This window comes from Carex rostrata, chromosome 11 (assembly GCF_964058835.1).
Source record: "Carex rostrata chromosome 11, lpCarRost1.2, whole genome shotgun sequence".
In the NCBI taxonomy this organism is placed as follows: Eukaryota; Viridiplantae; Streptophyta; class Magnoliopsida; order Poales; family Cyperaceae; genus Carex; species Carex rostrata.
The window spans coordinates 12,572,579-12,586,902 of NC_135928.1; the positions used below are offsets into that span (position 1 = coordinate 12,572,579).

Below are 14,324 nucleotides of genomic sequence, written 5' to 3' on the forward strand. Positions count from 1 at the left end.
GGGCCGAAATGCTTCCGGTGGAAAGTTGAAATTTCAAAATCCAAAAAGTCGATCTGAACCGTTCATCTTCTTCTCCATATTAATATCTGCTTGGAGACCAAATTTTACATTTTTCTGAAATTTTTTACTATTTATTAAGCCACTTTGAAAATTGCTGATCCAACGGTGGCTTACCAAACAGTAAAAATCAGAAGCTACCGTTGGATCAGCGATTTTCAAAATGGCTTAATAAATAGTAAAAAATTTCAGAAAAATGTAAAATTTGGTCTCCAAGCAGATATTAATATGGAGAAGAAGATGAACGGTTCAGATCGACTTTTTGGATTTTGAAATTTCAATTTTCCACCGGAAGCATTTCGGCCCATATGCTAGAGGAAGCGCGTTAGCCGTACACTATATATATATATATACACGTCAACAAAAGTGAGAAAAACATATAGTTAAAAAAGTATACCAGAAATATAAAATAGGGGGAATTTCATGTATACCCCTAAAAAACTTGAAAATTACATATTTCTCCCTCTAAAATATATAATATCATATTTACCATTCGAAACTTAAAAAACTAACAAATTTATCCATTTTTAGTGTCTTTTCTATTAAAGCTCATTTTAAATTATGAAGTACTCATTTTACCCTTCATTGAAAAAATAAATATATGTAGCATATTTTAGAAAAATATCAGTCTTCTAATCGGACAATTTCCGATGACAAATTGGTCATTTTTCTACTTCTGATGCTTACACAAGCATATACCTAAATGTGTATAATTGCAGAAATAGAGAAATGATCCATTTGCCCTTGGTAATCATCCAATCTGAAGACTGACATTTTTTTGAAACATGCTACATTTTTTTTAATGAAAGGTAAAATGGGTACTTCTAAATTTAATGTAAGTTTTAATTGAAAAGATACTAAAATAGATAAATTTGTGAGTTTTTGAATTTTAGAAGGGTAAATATTATATTATGAATTTTAGAGGGAGAAATGTGTAATTTTCAAGTTTTTGAGGGGTATACAAGAAATCCCCTACAAAAAATAACTGAGTCAATTTTGGGTGATTAGGCGATCATTATCTGCTGCCTAAAAAAATTTAGGTGTCTTATATTTTATTTTTCTTAACCCCACAACTCATTTGTTAATTGAATATAATTTGAAATCAAATTATTGGTAGCGTCATCCACAATTTTGTTTGGTACAATACGACCGAGTTTAAGGTCTTACCTACGCATCTCTAACCTTTAGACCTTAATTGAGCTTCAAAGAACAAATTCGCTCTCTTTTCAGTAAGAAATTCCTGGGAGAGACGAAAAGGGTCTCAACTTTGTAAGACCAAGAGAAAGCGCAGCAGCAATTATTATTTTTAGCTCATTAGAGAAAGTGACTTGTCAACAACTAATTAGGGGTGACATTTAATCATGTAGATTTCTGTTTCATTATCATATCTAGATTCCAGACTTGGGTAAAGCACTTTCTTGTTTCAAAATGATTATGATTTTCTTGGTCGTTTCTAACCTTAACCATCAAGGCCACTTGGAAGAGAGCTCTTGGATTACATGGCGAGCACTTTTTCCAGTAGGATTTAATTGATGAATTGGCATTCTACTGTGTATGGTTCTTATTTTTTTTTAACCTTTTTCTTCTTGATAACGATATTGATTAAGCCTGAAGAGTGAAGAACCATAGAACCAAGAAGATTCACAAATAAAGAAAAGAAAAGAAAAAAAAGGTGACAAGAGACCATACAAGCCCTATCAAACAAAAGAATTCCTATTTAATGGCAGCATGTAAAAAGCTATACAAAAGCACTTTAGATGGGTTTTAAGAATAAGCAGCCAAAATTTTTATGAACCTAATAGTTTGAAATAGTTAAATGCTCTCAATGTCAATTGTCAAATGTGCAAAATATTATCCCTTGTCAATAATCATGATATGTTGTCTATGGCACAAAATGAAAGGAATGAATTGATTTGGACTTTTTAGTACCTCAATCAATTTACTTTCCTGTTCACTTTTTCACCGAAATAGAGAAAACAAGTGGTATGAGCACAAAATTACGTGCATTAAATCAAGTTGAACCAATCATTAAGGTTGAAAATTTTACAAATGTCACTACCTTATCGAGAATAAACACTTTCCGGCCTATTGTAGATATACCAAAATCTCAATCAATAATGAATCAACCACAAGCATAGAATCTCAAACTTTGTGAGCTCAAATAATTGTAAAAATTTGGGTGGATGGAATTTTGGAAAGACCAAAACTGTTGGCACTGAGAAGACAGTGTAAGGTTTTGTCTTCGGCTCCACAGTTTTGCATATAGATATTGCCCGGAGTTCATATATAAGCACACGCTGCACACCTGTGACTGTCAAAGAAGTAAAAGATAATATCATATGCATAATTCTTGACCATATAAATATGATTATCTGCAAATTGTTGAACAACAATAGAATAATACAAACTGTACAATTAACCTCTAATAGGTGAAATATTATGATGTTATAAATGACAGCATTTTTTTTTTCTCGAGACAGTTTTTAAATTACACCATTTGTTTCCTTTATAAATGATGAAAAAAATATGCACAGATTATTGCAGACAACAATTACAGATTGTAATCTTATAGTTGGTACAAACATGACCCGATCTGTACAACAAAGCCCAATTTGGCCTCATTTGTGTCCAGAAATGTAGCATTTTTATTTAACTTTAACATCTCAAGTCCAATTTAATCATACAACCCAATTGAATGCCCAACAAAACAAAACACACGCTACACATAACTAGTATCCTCAACTGAAATCAGATCAATTAAAGCCTAGATTGTACAGGTCTGGTACTAACTAGTATCCTCAACTGAGATCAGATCAATTAAAGCGTAGATTGTACAGGTCTGGTGCCGGATGTACGTGCTGGGAATAAACTACAAACAAAACAACCCTCCATTCTCCCTCATTTTCTAGAGAATATAATGTATGTGGAGCATTTCAATATCAGAGCTCTCAGGTTTGCTCACTTTATTTGTCTGTTCTTTTTGATAGAGATCGAAGGAAACGCACGAGGGGTCTCTTGGCTTGCATCAAAGCAGCAGCATCATTACTTTGGCCTTCTTGGACCAACTGAACTTTCCTTACTAGTCTCCTTAATTCCTATTAAAAAAAAAATCTTTCAGGTAACTACAAGGTAGACCAGATTTCACAAATGGCACTACTGTGTCATCCCATATCTGCTTTGGTCCCTTATGTTTCTAGTTCCAATTTTTGGTCACCCAATGTCACAATTTGTATGTTTTTGGTCAATACCTAGCATACAAAAAATCCTAGTCAGTGTTTAATTGCAATAATAGATTTCGGTGCACGTATGTTTTTGTCAAAAAGAACATATTCAGTTGGCCATTCCATGTCAGAAATGACAAGGTTCTTTTTTCTTTTTCTTTAATCCATCTTTTGACTGAACTACAATGACTACGACCAATGATACGGACTGGGAACTGGGATTAAAATGTTTATGCACCAAACTGGAAACTATGAACTTAACAATGAAAAGGGGACTAGAACTTCCGAGGACCAAAACAGGGAGAAACACTGCCAGCACGTTTTGCATAAAACAACACAAAATTCTACCTATTTATAATGTGATGTTAATGTTAAAGACAGCATAAACCAAACATTATGTACTCAAGAACAACATTGAACTTTGCTTCCTAAAATCCCAAGCACCCTTAGGCTCAATAATAATATTTACCGTATCCTCTTTGCTTTAATAATGGTTCACAATGACAACCTCTGTGCAAAGAAAGAACTTTATTCATATTATTATTGAACGAGTGAAAAACTACATATAATGAAGCCTGTAACCACAAGCATTCCAGTATGAAAAGAAATTCATATTTACGTAGATATGTGTCTTTCTTTATTGGCTAAGCATAACTAAATCAGTAACAAACCTATGTTATCACAAACATAAAAGGACTGAATTCTGTTAGTTTATTATCAGAAACATAAAATGACTAGAAATAAAGTAGTGGTAAATTATAAGAATACCTGACGGTCAAATTCAACATTATGGATCCCGTAAACCTGCTTCGTAATTGATGGATCATTACAAATTAACCCTTCAAGCCATCTAGTTGCTACTTGTACATAGTCTTCAACAACCTTCATAGAAGATATATGCAATTCCACATTTAAGCAATAGCAAATAATTGATGGTTATAGAACCACCTGCAATGTAGTCATGCAATTTTGCATTTGAACAATAGCAAATATGCAGTACACTCACTACCCCATCCTCGTCACTTGCTTCTTCAATTTCTTCCTCTTCTTCTCCTTCAGTTGACAACGAAGCTTTAGCCATTAAAGAATGTAACCTGCTTGTATCACCATCCTTGTAAGCCTGAATTAGTGTATCCATCACCTCTGGTTCTGCATTCCGCAAAAGGCTTCCTGACACAAATAAATCACACTTATTAAGTCTTGAACTAAAAATACTCACTCTTCCTAGACAATAAATATTGAACACCGGAGTCTTGATTCTGGTACTGTACAAATCAGGCCCAGACTGTATATCAATTACACATTGAGAAGCATAATCCCAATTTAAGTAAGGCTCAAAAAGTAGAGCCACACGCAGTCAAGATATTAACTCATTTTTGCTGTAGTACAGATAAAACTTTGGAATTTTGCACTATACATTACTGACTTATATTAGTTGGTTGATAGGTAGGTAGGTCATAGTAGTATTTAACTGAGAGTTTAAGCTATAAAATTTTACTCGGACATCAAAAAATATTTTTTAGTTTTCCACCAAAACGAAGAAAACCAAAAGACAATAAAAACACTGATCAATATGCACCAACATGTGTAGTGTGGTACTACTTGTTAGTCATATTACTAATTGTCAATAATAACTAAATAAATGAGGGAATAGGACAAACCAATATAATTAAATTGCCTTCTTTTTCCCTCTCTGACATCAGGGCCCAACCTCTGAAAACAGACTAATTTGTATCAGATGAAAAGGAAAGGTTTTTCAAATAAAATATAAATCTATGACATTACCTTCACTAACATGAGAGCCTCATAGACCTCCTTCTCGAGAGAAGCAACCCTAAAATAATTCATGTCATGAGTATAAAATTAAGCAAATATCACTACTTGTAAAAGTAAAACTGTAAAAGCACAAGCTAAGGTAGTGTATAAATTGGGCTTCGTTCCAGTTTGACATATTTCTGCTGTACAAAGTGCACATTTACCTTTAGGATGACTGGTAAATTTTACACAGTAAAAATCACAAGGGAATATTGTAACACAGTTGTGTGCAGTGTACTCACTTGAGAGCTCGCTTGATCTGAGAGGGCGATAACTTAGAGAGCTCAACCCCCCACTGAACAGCTCTTCTTGCTTCCCTCTTGAGCTCGTTTCTGCTCTTCCTATCCGCTAACCGAGCGGCTTTGGAGCGTTCCTCCTCCCAGTCGATTGCATCTCCGTCGGATGGGAAGACGACTGGTCGGAGGGCCCGCGCTTGGGATAGACTGTAAGAGGAGGTGCGAGAGAAAGGAAAGAGAAAATGGCGGGGTTTGAAAGGGGAGAACAAATGTTGAGAGAAATAGCGCCGTATTGGCGCGGCTAATGACGCTTGTGCCATGGATTTTGGGAGAGCAGAAGGAGAGAAAATGGCTGGCTTATCCAAGGAAAACAGGGGTTCCTGGGTTCAAAATCCCCTAAAGTAACCTAAAGTTTTATTTTAGATTTCAACCGTCAGATCAGAATTTGGGCCAATCTTGCTCGAGGTGGAATGCACATCCTCGTTTAATATTCGTGCTGGAGAAGATCGGACAGTTCGATATAAACTTAAAATTTAAGTTAATTTAGGGATATGAGTTAAGGTTCTCCTGGCGGGTGCTTTAGCCATTTGATTAGCGGGTTGGACTACAAGGCTATCAAACCCATTAATCCAACGTCTGAAGTGCCATCGGACAAGCTTCTGGTCCGATTGTTTCGTTCCCTTATTATTGGATCCTCTGCAGCAAGGTAGAGAGAACTACAGAACATAAGATGGATCTGACCGCCAATCTTAGATCGTACAGTTCCAAACATACAAAATCATTATGAAGCAGTGTTGTAAAAAACGTTCGTTTAGGCCGATTAGTCATTGGTGGTGACCAAACAGTCATGAATTTTTTCGACTAATTAGCTGATATTTCTGATTATAGCTGATTATTTTCGATTATTCTCGATTAATCACTTAATGGTATTCTATCCGTCCGACGATCGCATACCGTTATTTACAATATTGTTATGAAGTATGGACATATCTAATATCAGACGGACATTACTGTGAGTCCGCATCGTGTGCATTTAACTCAAAAGAGCATCTTTTGAGTTAAAAGTATCTCAGCCATCTGATTTTAAAGTTGAATCTTAAAGGATCTTTAATATTAGTATGAATCTAGTTTGTACGGATCTCAAAGCGGATCGAACAGTCCAGATACATTTTTTGAGTTAACGCATAGAATACGAATTCCATTACTTTCCGGACAGTTCTACTCGGATCTTACGGGCATTTGCAGCGTTGCATGGGATCGGGATGCGGAGAAGAACCGATCCAAAGGTCACAGTATCCTTCAAGCGGATCGGTTCTAGGCCCTGCACAATTCTTAGTCCAGGTAAGCAATCGTTATTATATAAGCAAATGCAAGGTAAATAATTGTGAAAAGAAAAAGAAATGCCCAATGACAACTTAAAGCAAGCATTAATTTTCCATTTTTATATCAAATAGGTAGTTAATTTAAGGCTGCTTTAACAATTAGGAATTGTAATTTAGTTTGAGCATTTCATCAAACATCTTAAAAAATTAATTTATTTTATAAAATCAATTTAAATATTATCTTTACAGGTGTTTACAAATTCCCATTAAAACAAACACTCTTCAAAAGATACTAAGGTGTTCTTAAGTTCATCAAATCTCTTTGTGAACTTAATTTTAAAATTTATTGAATTAAATTTAAATGACAAATTCAAACCGTTGAAATCGATCTAATTTACGAGTGATGTGTCTACATGCAAAAAAATTAAATTAATTGTGTATAAAGTCAAATAGTAAAAAATAGTTCAAAAAATAAATATACTAAATTTAATTTATAAATCTTTTAATTTTAACCGCTTTACTTTATAGTAAGTTAATTTTAAAATTTAAAATATTCGCATGTAGACACATCCCTCGTAGGGTAGATTGATTTTAATAGTTTGAATTTGTCGTTTGAAATCAATCTGATAAATTCTAGAGTTAAGTTCACAAAAGAATTTGTTGAACGTAAAAACACCCAAGTTCTACTTCTTCTTCTCTATGTTGTTTTCTAAAATTAGTGATTGAAGATTAAACCATTCAACACTAATAATAGGAAAACTGTTTGTAAGATTTGTAACTCCTCAACGGAGGATGTAGTACATGCTCTTTTCCTGTGCAATTATGCCAGAGCAACCTGGTTTATATCAGAGGCAGAGCTAGATTTTTAAATGATGGGATCAAATATAAATAAGGGTCAGTCGTAGAGTCCAGCTAGTATGACATCGGTGTTGACAGGGCCATGTTTTAAGACCCATATAGCCTCAATCTGGACTAAGAACAAGGCCGGGATTAGGACCTTGTTCTGCGAGGCCAACCCGGGAGATAATGTAGGGTCCATGATTAAGGACCAAGATAAGCCGGCCCGACTATGGCCTAGATAGCTTACATATAGGGTTATGAAGCCCAAAGTTGTCCCCGAGTCGATAACCGCTCGTAACTGGCAACCATGCCGGTTACCGACCTCATTTACACGATTGTACGCGGCCATGACCACATGAATTTATAACTAACCCACGTTCTGCCTCACCCTGGCAGGGGGAAGGCGGTACATAGGTCTACTATATAAGACCCTTCTTTTCACAAGAAAAGGGTGAACCAAGAGATATAGACGCTTATCCTCTTACACACACACATACAAACACTCTAAGAGATATCAGACAGGAAAGAGTATGATATCTCTAAGGCCCATTCCCTTCTCTCCGAGGTAATCTATCGACTTTCGAGATTTGGGATCCGAGATCATCTCTTGATCTCCTCGAGTTGTTCATTTCTCGGCTTACGACTTTTAGCAGGACGAGCCCAGTTCAGCCCACCAATAGCATACGGCCTGCTACCTCATATAGCTCGTATCAGGTGTCACATGACCATAACTTCAAAATTGATCGAGTAGACTTCAAACGGCTAATTCAAACCGTTCAAACCAATTTACTTTATGAGTGATGCGTTTACATGCAAACTTTTTATGTTTTTGAGTTATTTTAGTATCAAATCAAGCAGTAAAAAAATTGAAAAATGAATGTATTAAAATTAACTTAAAAACTCACACATTTGACCGCTTGACTTGATACCAAATAAATTCAAAAAGTTATAAATTTTACATGTAAACACACAACTAATGAAGTAGATCGGTTTGAACGGTTTAGATTCACCGTTTAAAGTCGATTTGATAGGTTTTGTTATTGGTGTTATATGGACTGAAATGACACTGATGTTATACTAGCCATACTCTCAGCCGTATAATATGTCTATGCTACAAATAGAGGTCAATATTACTGTATCTATAATATTTTATCCTATACTATATAGAAAATTGTGTACAAGTACAAATATTTTTAAAATAAATTGAAGTCAATTTACTCCCATTCCTTGAATGTAACTCCGTCTCTGGTCTGTATCATAGTTAGGGCTGCAAATGGATATCTGACAAGGTATGAATTCAAAGAAATATTACACAAACTTTGGGATCGATTGGATTCAACTGAACTGGCACTGTTCTCGTCCATATCACGTAAGCCCATATCACTGGCAAAAATGTCCCAGGCAACTGTTATCATAAAAAAAAATGCTGATTTTTTAAATATTTATAAATTTTGAAGATGGATAATTGATTTTCACATTAGAACACTAATCTATTTTTAGAGAACCCTTGATTTGAATGCATAACACATCAATTATTTATTAAGAGTATTTTAGGAGAATAAAAAGTAGTTGAAGTGGTATTAATTATTAGGTAACTTTTAGAGGGGGAAATATGGCTATATAAGAGCTCAAAAGCCATTTTGTAATCACATTATTGAGATTATTGAGTTATTATGAATTTATTATGTTTGAGTTGAGTTTTATCTCCTCTTATACTCTTTTGGATTGAGCTTTGCTTCTGTTTTGTTGAACTAGCTTAGGTAGCGTCCTTATGAATCTCCATCATGTCACCATATACGTACTGAACATAAACCTTCTTGAAACAATCTTGGGATTTTGATTGGTATGAATAGTACCTCTAAAGAAAGGTTGGAAAAATCAGTTTTCTTTTTTTCTGATAAAAGATACATTTGTTGCAATGCTTATTACTAATGTCTTATAAAATTTACGTGGTTGGGCTCATTATCTTTATGACTTGGTGCCTTGAAAGAAAAAGTGACTTGTGCGTGAACCAAACCGTCAATTTGTTGCGGGGACTGAAATTTGGGTAAACCGTCAATCTGTTCCTTGACACTGCATTCTCAACCGTCAATTTGTTGCGGGGACTGAAATTTACATTTAGCGGCCTATGTTTGAATGACAATAATTTTTTGAACAAATTTAGGATATATGAAGGACCTTCAGAATAGGATGAAGAGTCAAATGAAGAGTCGGACGATCTTGTCCGACTCTTCATCGACTCCTCATCCGGCTCTGATCCTTCATCTGACTCTTCATCCGGCTCTAAAAATCTCAGATCTGGTCTCCAAAAACATGTATCTTCATATTATCCTCCAAAAATACTTTAGCGCACAAATCAGACCAATTAATTGGGGAAATGAAGCAATTCACATGAGAATTCGAGATGTAGGTTATCAATTATATCAGACTGCTCATCTTGATAGATTTGCGATCCGAAATAATTGATAAACCTAAATCTCCACCCATTAATTGTTAACTGTGAGAGGGAGAGTATAAATTGATCAAAACGGCACTTGAAGGAGAAGGTCTTTTATAATAAACAAAACCCTAAAATAACATTTCAACACGGCTCTTTAATAAACGTTTGTGTAGCTCTCTCAAGGATTTCTACACCGTTATTTAAACAAACATCCGTGTACAATTTTGACCTTTCTTCACGGTTCGTTAATTAAAAATCCGTGTAGCTCTCTCAAGGCTTTCTACACAGTTGTTTAAACAATAAGCCATGTACATTTCCTAATAAACGTCCGTGTAGCTCTCTCATGGCTTTCTACACTGATTCTTTAATAAATATCCATGTAGAGATACCACATATATTTCAGGCACCCAAAAAATTACAATTTCTACACGGTTTTTATATAAAATTGTCAAATCCATGTACAATGTGCAGTGTAGAATGATCATTTCTGTAGTAGTGAAATAAAGCTGGATAAAAACTCCTTTTGACGACATTTAAAACACACGAACAACTCACAACTAACTAATTAATAACAAGCTGACTCAAAACATATAAGTTCTCTTGACACGTCTATTTGATCATGATATGTTCGGAATCTTGACAAACATATCACACAAACATTGTAGAGCTCATTGTCAACTTTGCACAGAATTTTCGATTACCTAAATCGGAGTTCGTATGAGCCAGAAATGATCAAAATACTGAAGCGTGTCAAATAGTTGTAAATCTGTCACTTAGTGGCGGTTTTGGACCATAAAATAGCCACTGCTAGATTAATTCTTTTTTTGTCTAAGCACTTGGATATTCTCTAGTCCTGTTGAAGTGTCTTATATGACATGTTACTAAACATAAGGCTTATCTCCTTTATGAGTATCAAAATGGTGCAATTCGGGCAGTATCATATGGTACAATTAGATCAAATTCAACACATTGATACCTTTGTTAACAAACAATCTTATATAGACTTCCTACCATGCATTTTTTGACATGGGTTTTGAAAAAAAAGTATTAATAAACAAACACACACACTCATGAAAATACGTAGTGGTTTATTTATACGTATTTATTATTACAAAGATATTACATATATCCATCAATGAAAATGTCGAAAGTAAAACCTATCTATAATGAAAGTAAACCATTTTTTTCCATTCTCCCATGACATCGTAACCCAAATTACAAAGACAAATCCCACACCTAACCCCAAACCAATAGAAACTGAGAGCCCAATTGTATTAGTAGAAGACTTTAATGGCAAATCTGTATTAAACTCATGAGTTGAAGGAGTTGTTGCACATTGCATTGTTAAAGGATTACCACACAATCCGGGGTTACCCAAATAAGAAGCATTTGTAAAGGTTGAGAACTGATGGGCTTCGGGTATTTCTCCAACTAAATTGTTGTATGAGAGATTTAGTGTAGAAAGAAAAGTGAGAGAGATGAGTTCTTGAGGGATGTGTCCGGAAAACTCGTTGGAGGAGAGATCCAATAATTGAAGTTGTTGTAAATTAGCAAATTCTTGTGGAATTGGACCAGTTATAGCATTATGTGATAGGTTAAGCACATTAAGTGACTTGAGATTTCCGATCTCTTCGGGTATTCTCCCCCAAAATTTATTATTTGCAAGATCAACATAGCTAAATATGCCAATTGAGAACATTAGATCAAAATTGAGCCCTTTGAATGTGACTGAAACTTCATGATTATCCGGAAAGGTACTTATATTCATGCCAAAGTCAGCCATTGTATTTGATGCACCCATCATAGCCTTCATATTCACAAAAATATTTTTAGGCAATGTACCACTAAACTGATTTGAAGAAAGGTCGAGAACTTTTAGCATCGGGAAAAAGGAATAGTTTCCTTTTGTTTTGATTTTCACGTCTGAAATTTTTCCATAGAACATATTCGATCTTAAGACAAGAACTCTCAAATTTTTAAAATTTCCCAGCCAATACGGGAATCTATTCACTATCTGATTGTTTCCAAGGTCTAAGAACTCGAGAGCATTACAATACATCAATAATTTGGGCAAACTTCCATTTATTGCATTTCCATTCAGATTTATTGTACGAAGTCCACATGCTTGACTAATATTTATTGGCAATGGACCACTTAATTTGTTACTTTTCAGGATAAGCATTTTCAATCCAGCATCCTCTAGAAGGCAAGGTGGAACTATACCAGTTAAATTGTTACTTGAAAGAAGAAGTATTGCTGGCAGTGTCACATTACAAATGGAAAGGGGAATATCTCCGGTGAGACTATTATTTGAGAGGTCTAAGTAGTAAATATTTGTTTGGTAACTCAGAAAAGAAGGAAACTTTGTTAAATTGCACCACGCAAGCCGTAGATAATATAGTTGGGGAAATGAAGCATAGAATGACTCGTTGTGGTTTTTGCCTTCTATAATTGACAACTTGTTGTTTGAGAGAACCAGAAATCTAAGCTTCTTATTGTGCTTAATGACATCCAAATTTAATGTACCATTGAAATTATTTGATTTAAGATTTAGAGCAACGAGCTGGGGCAATTTAAATATGGATATTGGAAGCGGTCCTTCAAGATTGTTGACTCCAAGGATAAGATGTTCCAAAATTGATGATCCATTTGAGAACTCAGGTAGATATCCGGACAATTGGTTATAGCGTAGGAACAATGATTTCAACGAAGGGTGAGAAAACAAAGACATGGGTATCGTACCTGTCAATTGATTATCTTCTAAGTTCAAAATTCGGAGTCTTGTCAGATTTGTTATTGAAGGCGAAATTTCTCCATAGAAGCTACAGTTGACAAGATATAATTCTGATAGGTACTGGAGATTCCCAATTGAATCTGGCAATGGACTGGTGAAATTCATATATCCAAGAGACAGAGATTGCAAAAAGCTTTGCTTCGAAAATTCTGGCAGCGGGCCCAACAATGAGTTGTGTGTTAAATCCAAATCTGTTAGATTTGTAAGGTGAACTATTTCGTCTGGAAAATTTCCTCTTAATCCACAATCTTGCATGGATAGCTGCTGCATGGTTGGGCCTACTTGAAAAATTGCTTTGCTCCACTCAGATCCGTCGAGTGAAATGTCAACATAATCCAGGCAAAGAACCTTGAGATTGGTAAGGTTGCTGAGTAAGGTTGCTAGGCCTGTGTCACGAAGATACAATTGATTGGTTTCGGACGACCATGATAAGTCAAGTTCGATAAGCTTTGTGAGGGTAGAAATACCGATTGGAACTTGACCGGCAAAGCTCGACTCGTATAAGTAGAGATGGGTTAAATTACCAAGTCGCTCAAACCCGGTTTGTGGAAGGGTAATATTATAGAAGTCGTTTTCAGAAAGATCGAGGTACTGAAGAGAACTGAGATTGAACAAAGCTGGGTTGAGTTCACCCGAGATCGACATGTTAAAAAGGTTGAGTGCAGTCACCATACCGGTTTGCTCATCGCATGTGATGCCATCCCATATGCAACAGTCGATACTTGCATTCCATGAATTGAGTCCAGTGGTTTTGAAACCTTGCTTGAGTTGAATCAGGGCCTGACGTTGGTCAGGAAGGCATTGGGCTTGTGTTAGAGTGATGTTTTTGGAGGGGAAGGAGAACAGAACAAGTGATAAGGATAGAAGTATAAGAAGTGCCATTGCAGGAGAGAAAGAGTAAGCAAGACAATTTTGAGCAGTGCTTGATTGTAAAATGTTGAGTATGCATATATATAAACCATGCATAAGGATAATAAAAAAAAAAGAAAACCAAAGAACGCGTAAAATTAATTGAACAGAGGAGATGGAGAGAGGGACAGGGACGACTATGACTTTTGTCGGGTAGTGTACTAGGCTGCACACAACCAATTACTAACCAGTCCGTTCTTGCAAAATTAATAATGAAACAGTATTAATTAATTATATCAAGACAAATTATGCTCTAAGTTCACAGAACTTTCTCACGTTAATAAACAGAGCTCTCTGTCATAATCTCTCTTGTAGTCTCATAATATGTAATTCCCATGGTCCGATCTGAAAATAATTTTCCAGTCTTTTATTCATTAAATTCTTGCTTACCTATAATATTATATCTTTCATCTTCACTCTTAATTTTCCAGTCAAGAATTGAAACATAATTTTGCTAAAATTTAATGTGGAGTCAAGAATTCGATGCAGTACTTGTTATACAATAACAACTTCTGACTTAAGTGCTTACGGTATCAAATTAATTTTAGTATTTGATGTTCAAACTTTGAGATATCTCTGACAATTAGCTATCATTAATTTGTTTTTTTAATTTTGATATCCGTTTACTATCCATATCCATATTTGTATCTGCTCATTGAAAGACGGATGCGGATATGGTATCAGTATTAT

At 35.1% G+C, this 14,324-nt stretch overlaps 2 protein-coding genes across 3 annotated transcripts; both read right to left on the bottom strand.

The window, feature by feature from the left end:
- Positions 1–2,043: 2,043 nt before the first annotated feature.
- On the bottom strand, positions 2,044–5,702 carry LOC144561963 (kinesin-like protein). 2 transcript variants are annotated; one of them, XM_078311071.1, is made up of 7 exons: positions 5,336–5,702; positions 5,064–5,112; positions 4,940–4,991; positions 4,285–4,448; positions 4,047–4,160; positions 3,020–3,152; positions 2,044–2,368 (listed from the first exon to the last, which is right to left on the bottom strand). In XM_078311071.1, exons 1-6 carry the CDS (start codon positions 5,647–5,649, stop codon positions 3,021–3,023), a joined length of 825 nt encoding a protein of 274 aa, XP_078167197.1. In that variant the 5' UTR covers positions 5,650–5,702; the 3' UTR covers positions 2,044–2,368; position 3,020. The 2 variants fall into 2 exon arrangements, with proteins under 2 accessions (XP_078167197.1, XP_078167198.1); XM_078311072.1 differs by lacking the exon at positions 2,044–2,368 and having other exon boundaries at positions 2,841–3,152; positions 4,288–4,448.
- A 5,361-nt stretch (positions 5,703–11,063) lies between these two features.
- Positions 11,064–13,607, bottom strand: LOC144561430 (uncharacterized). Its single transcript, XM_078310393.1, has one exon. It carries the CDS (start codon positions 13,605–13,607, stop codon positions 11,064–11,066), a length of 2,544 nt encoding a protein of 847 aa, XP_078166519.1.
- Between the last annotated feature and the right edge of the window lie 717 nt (positions 13,608–14,324).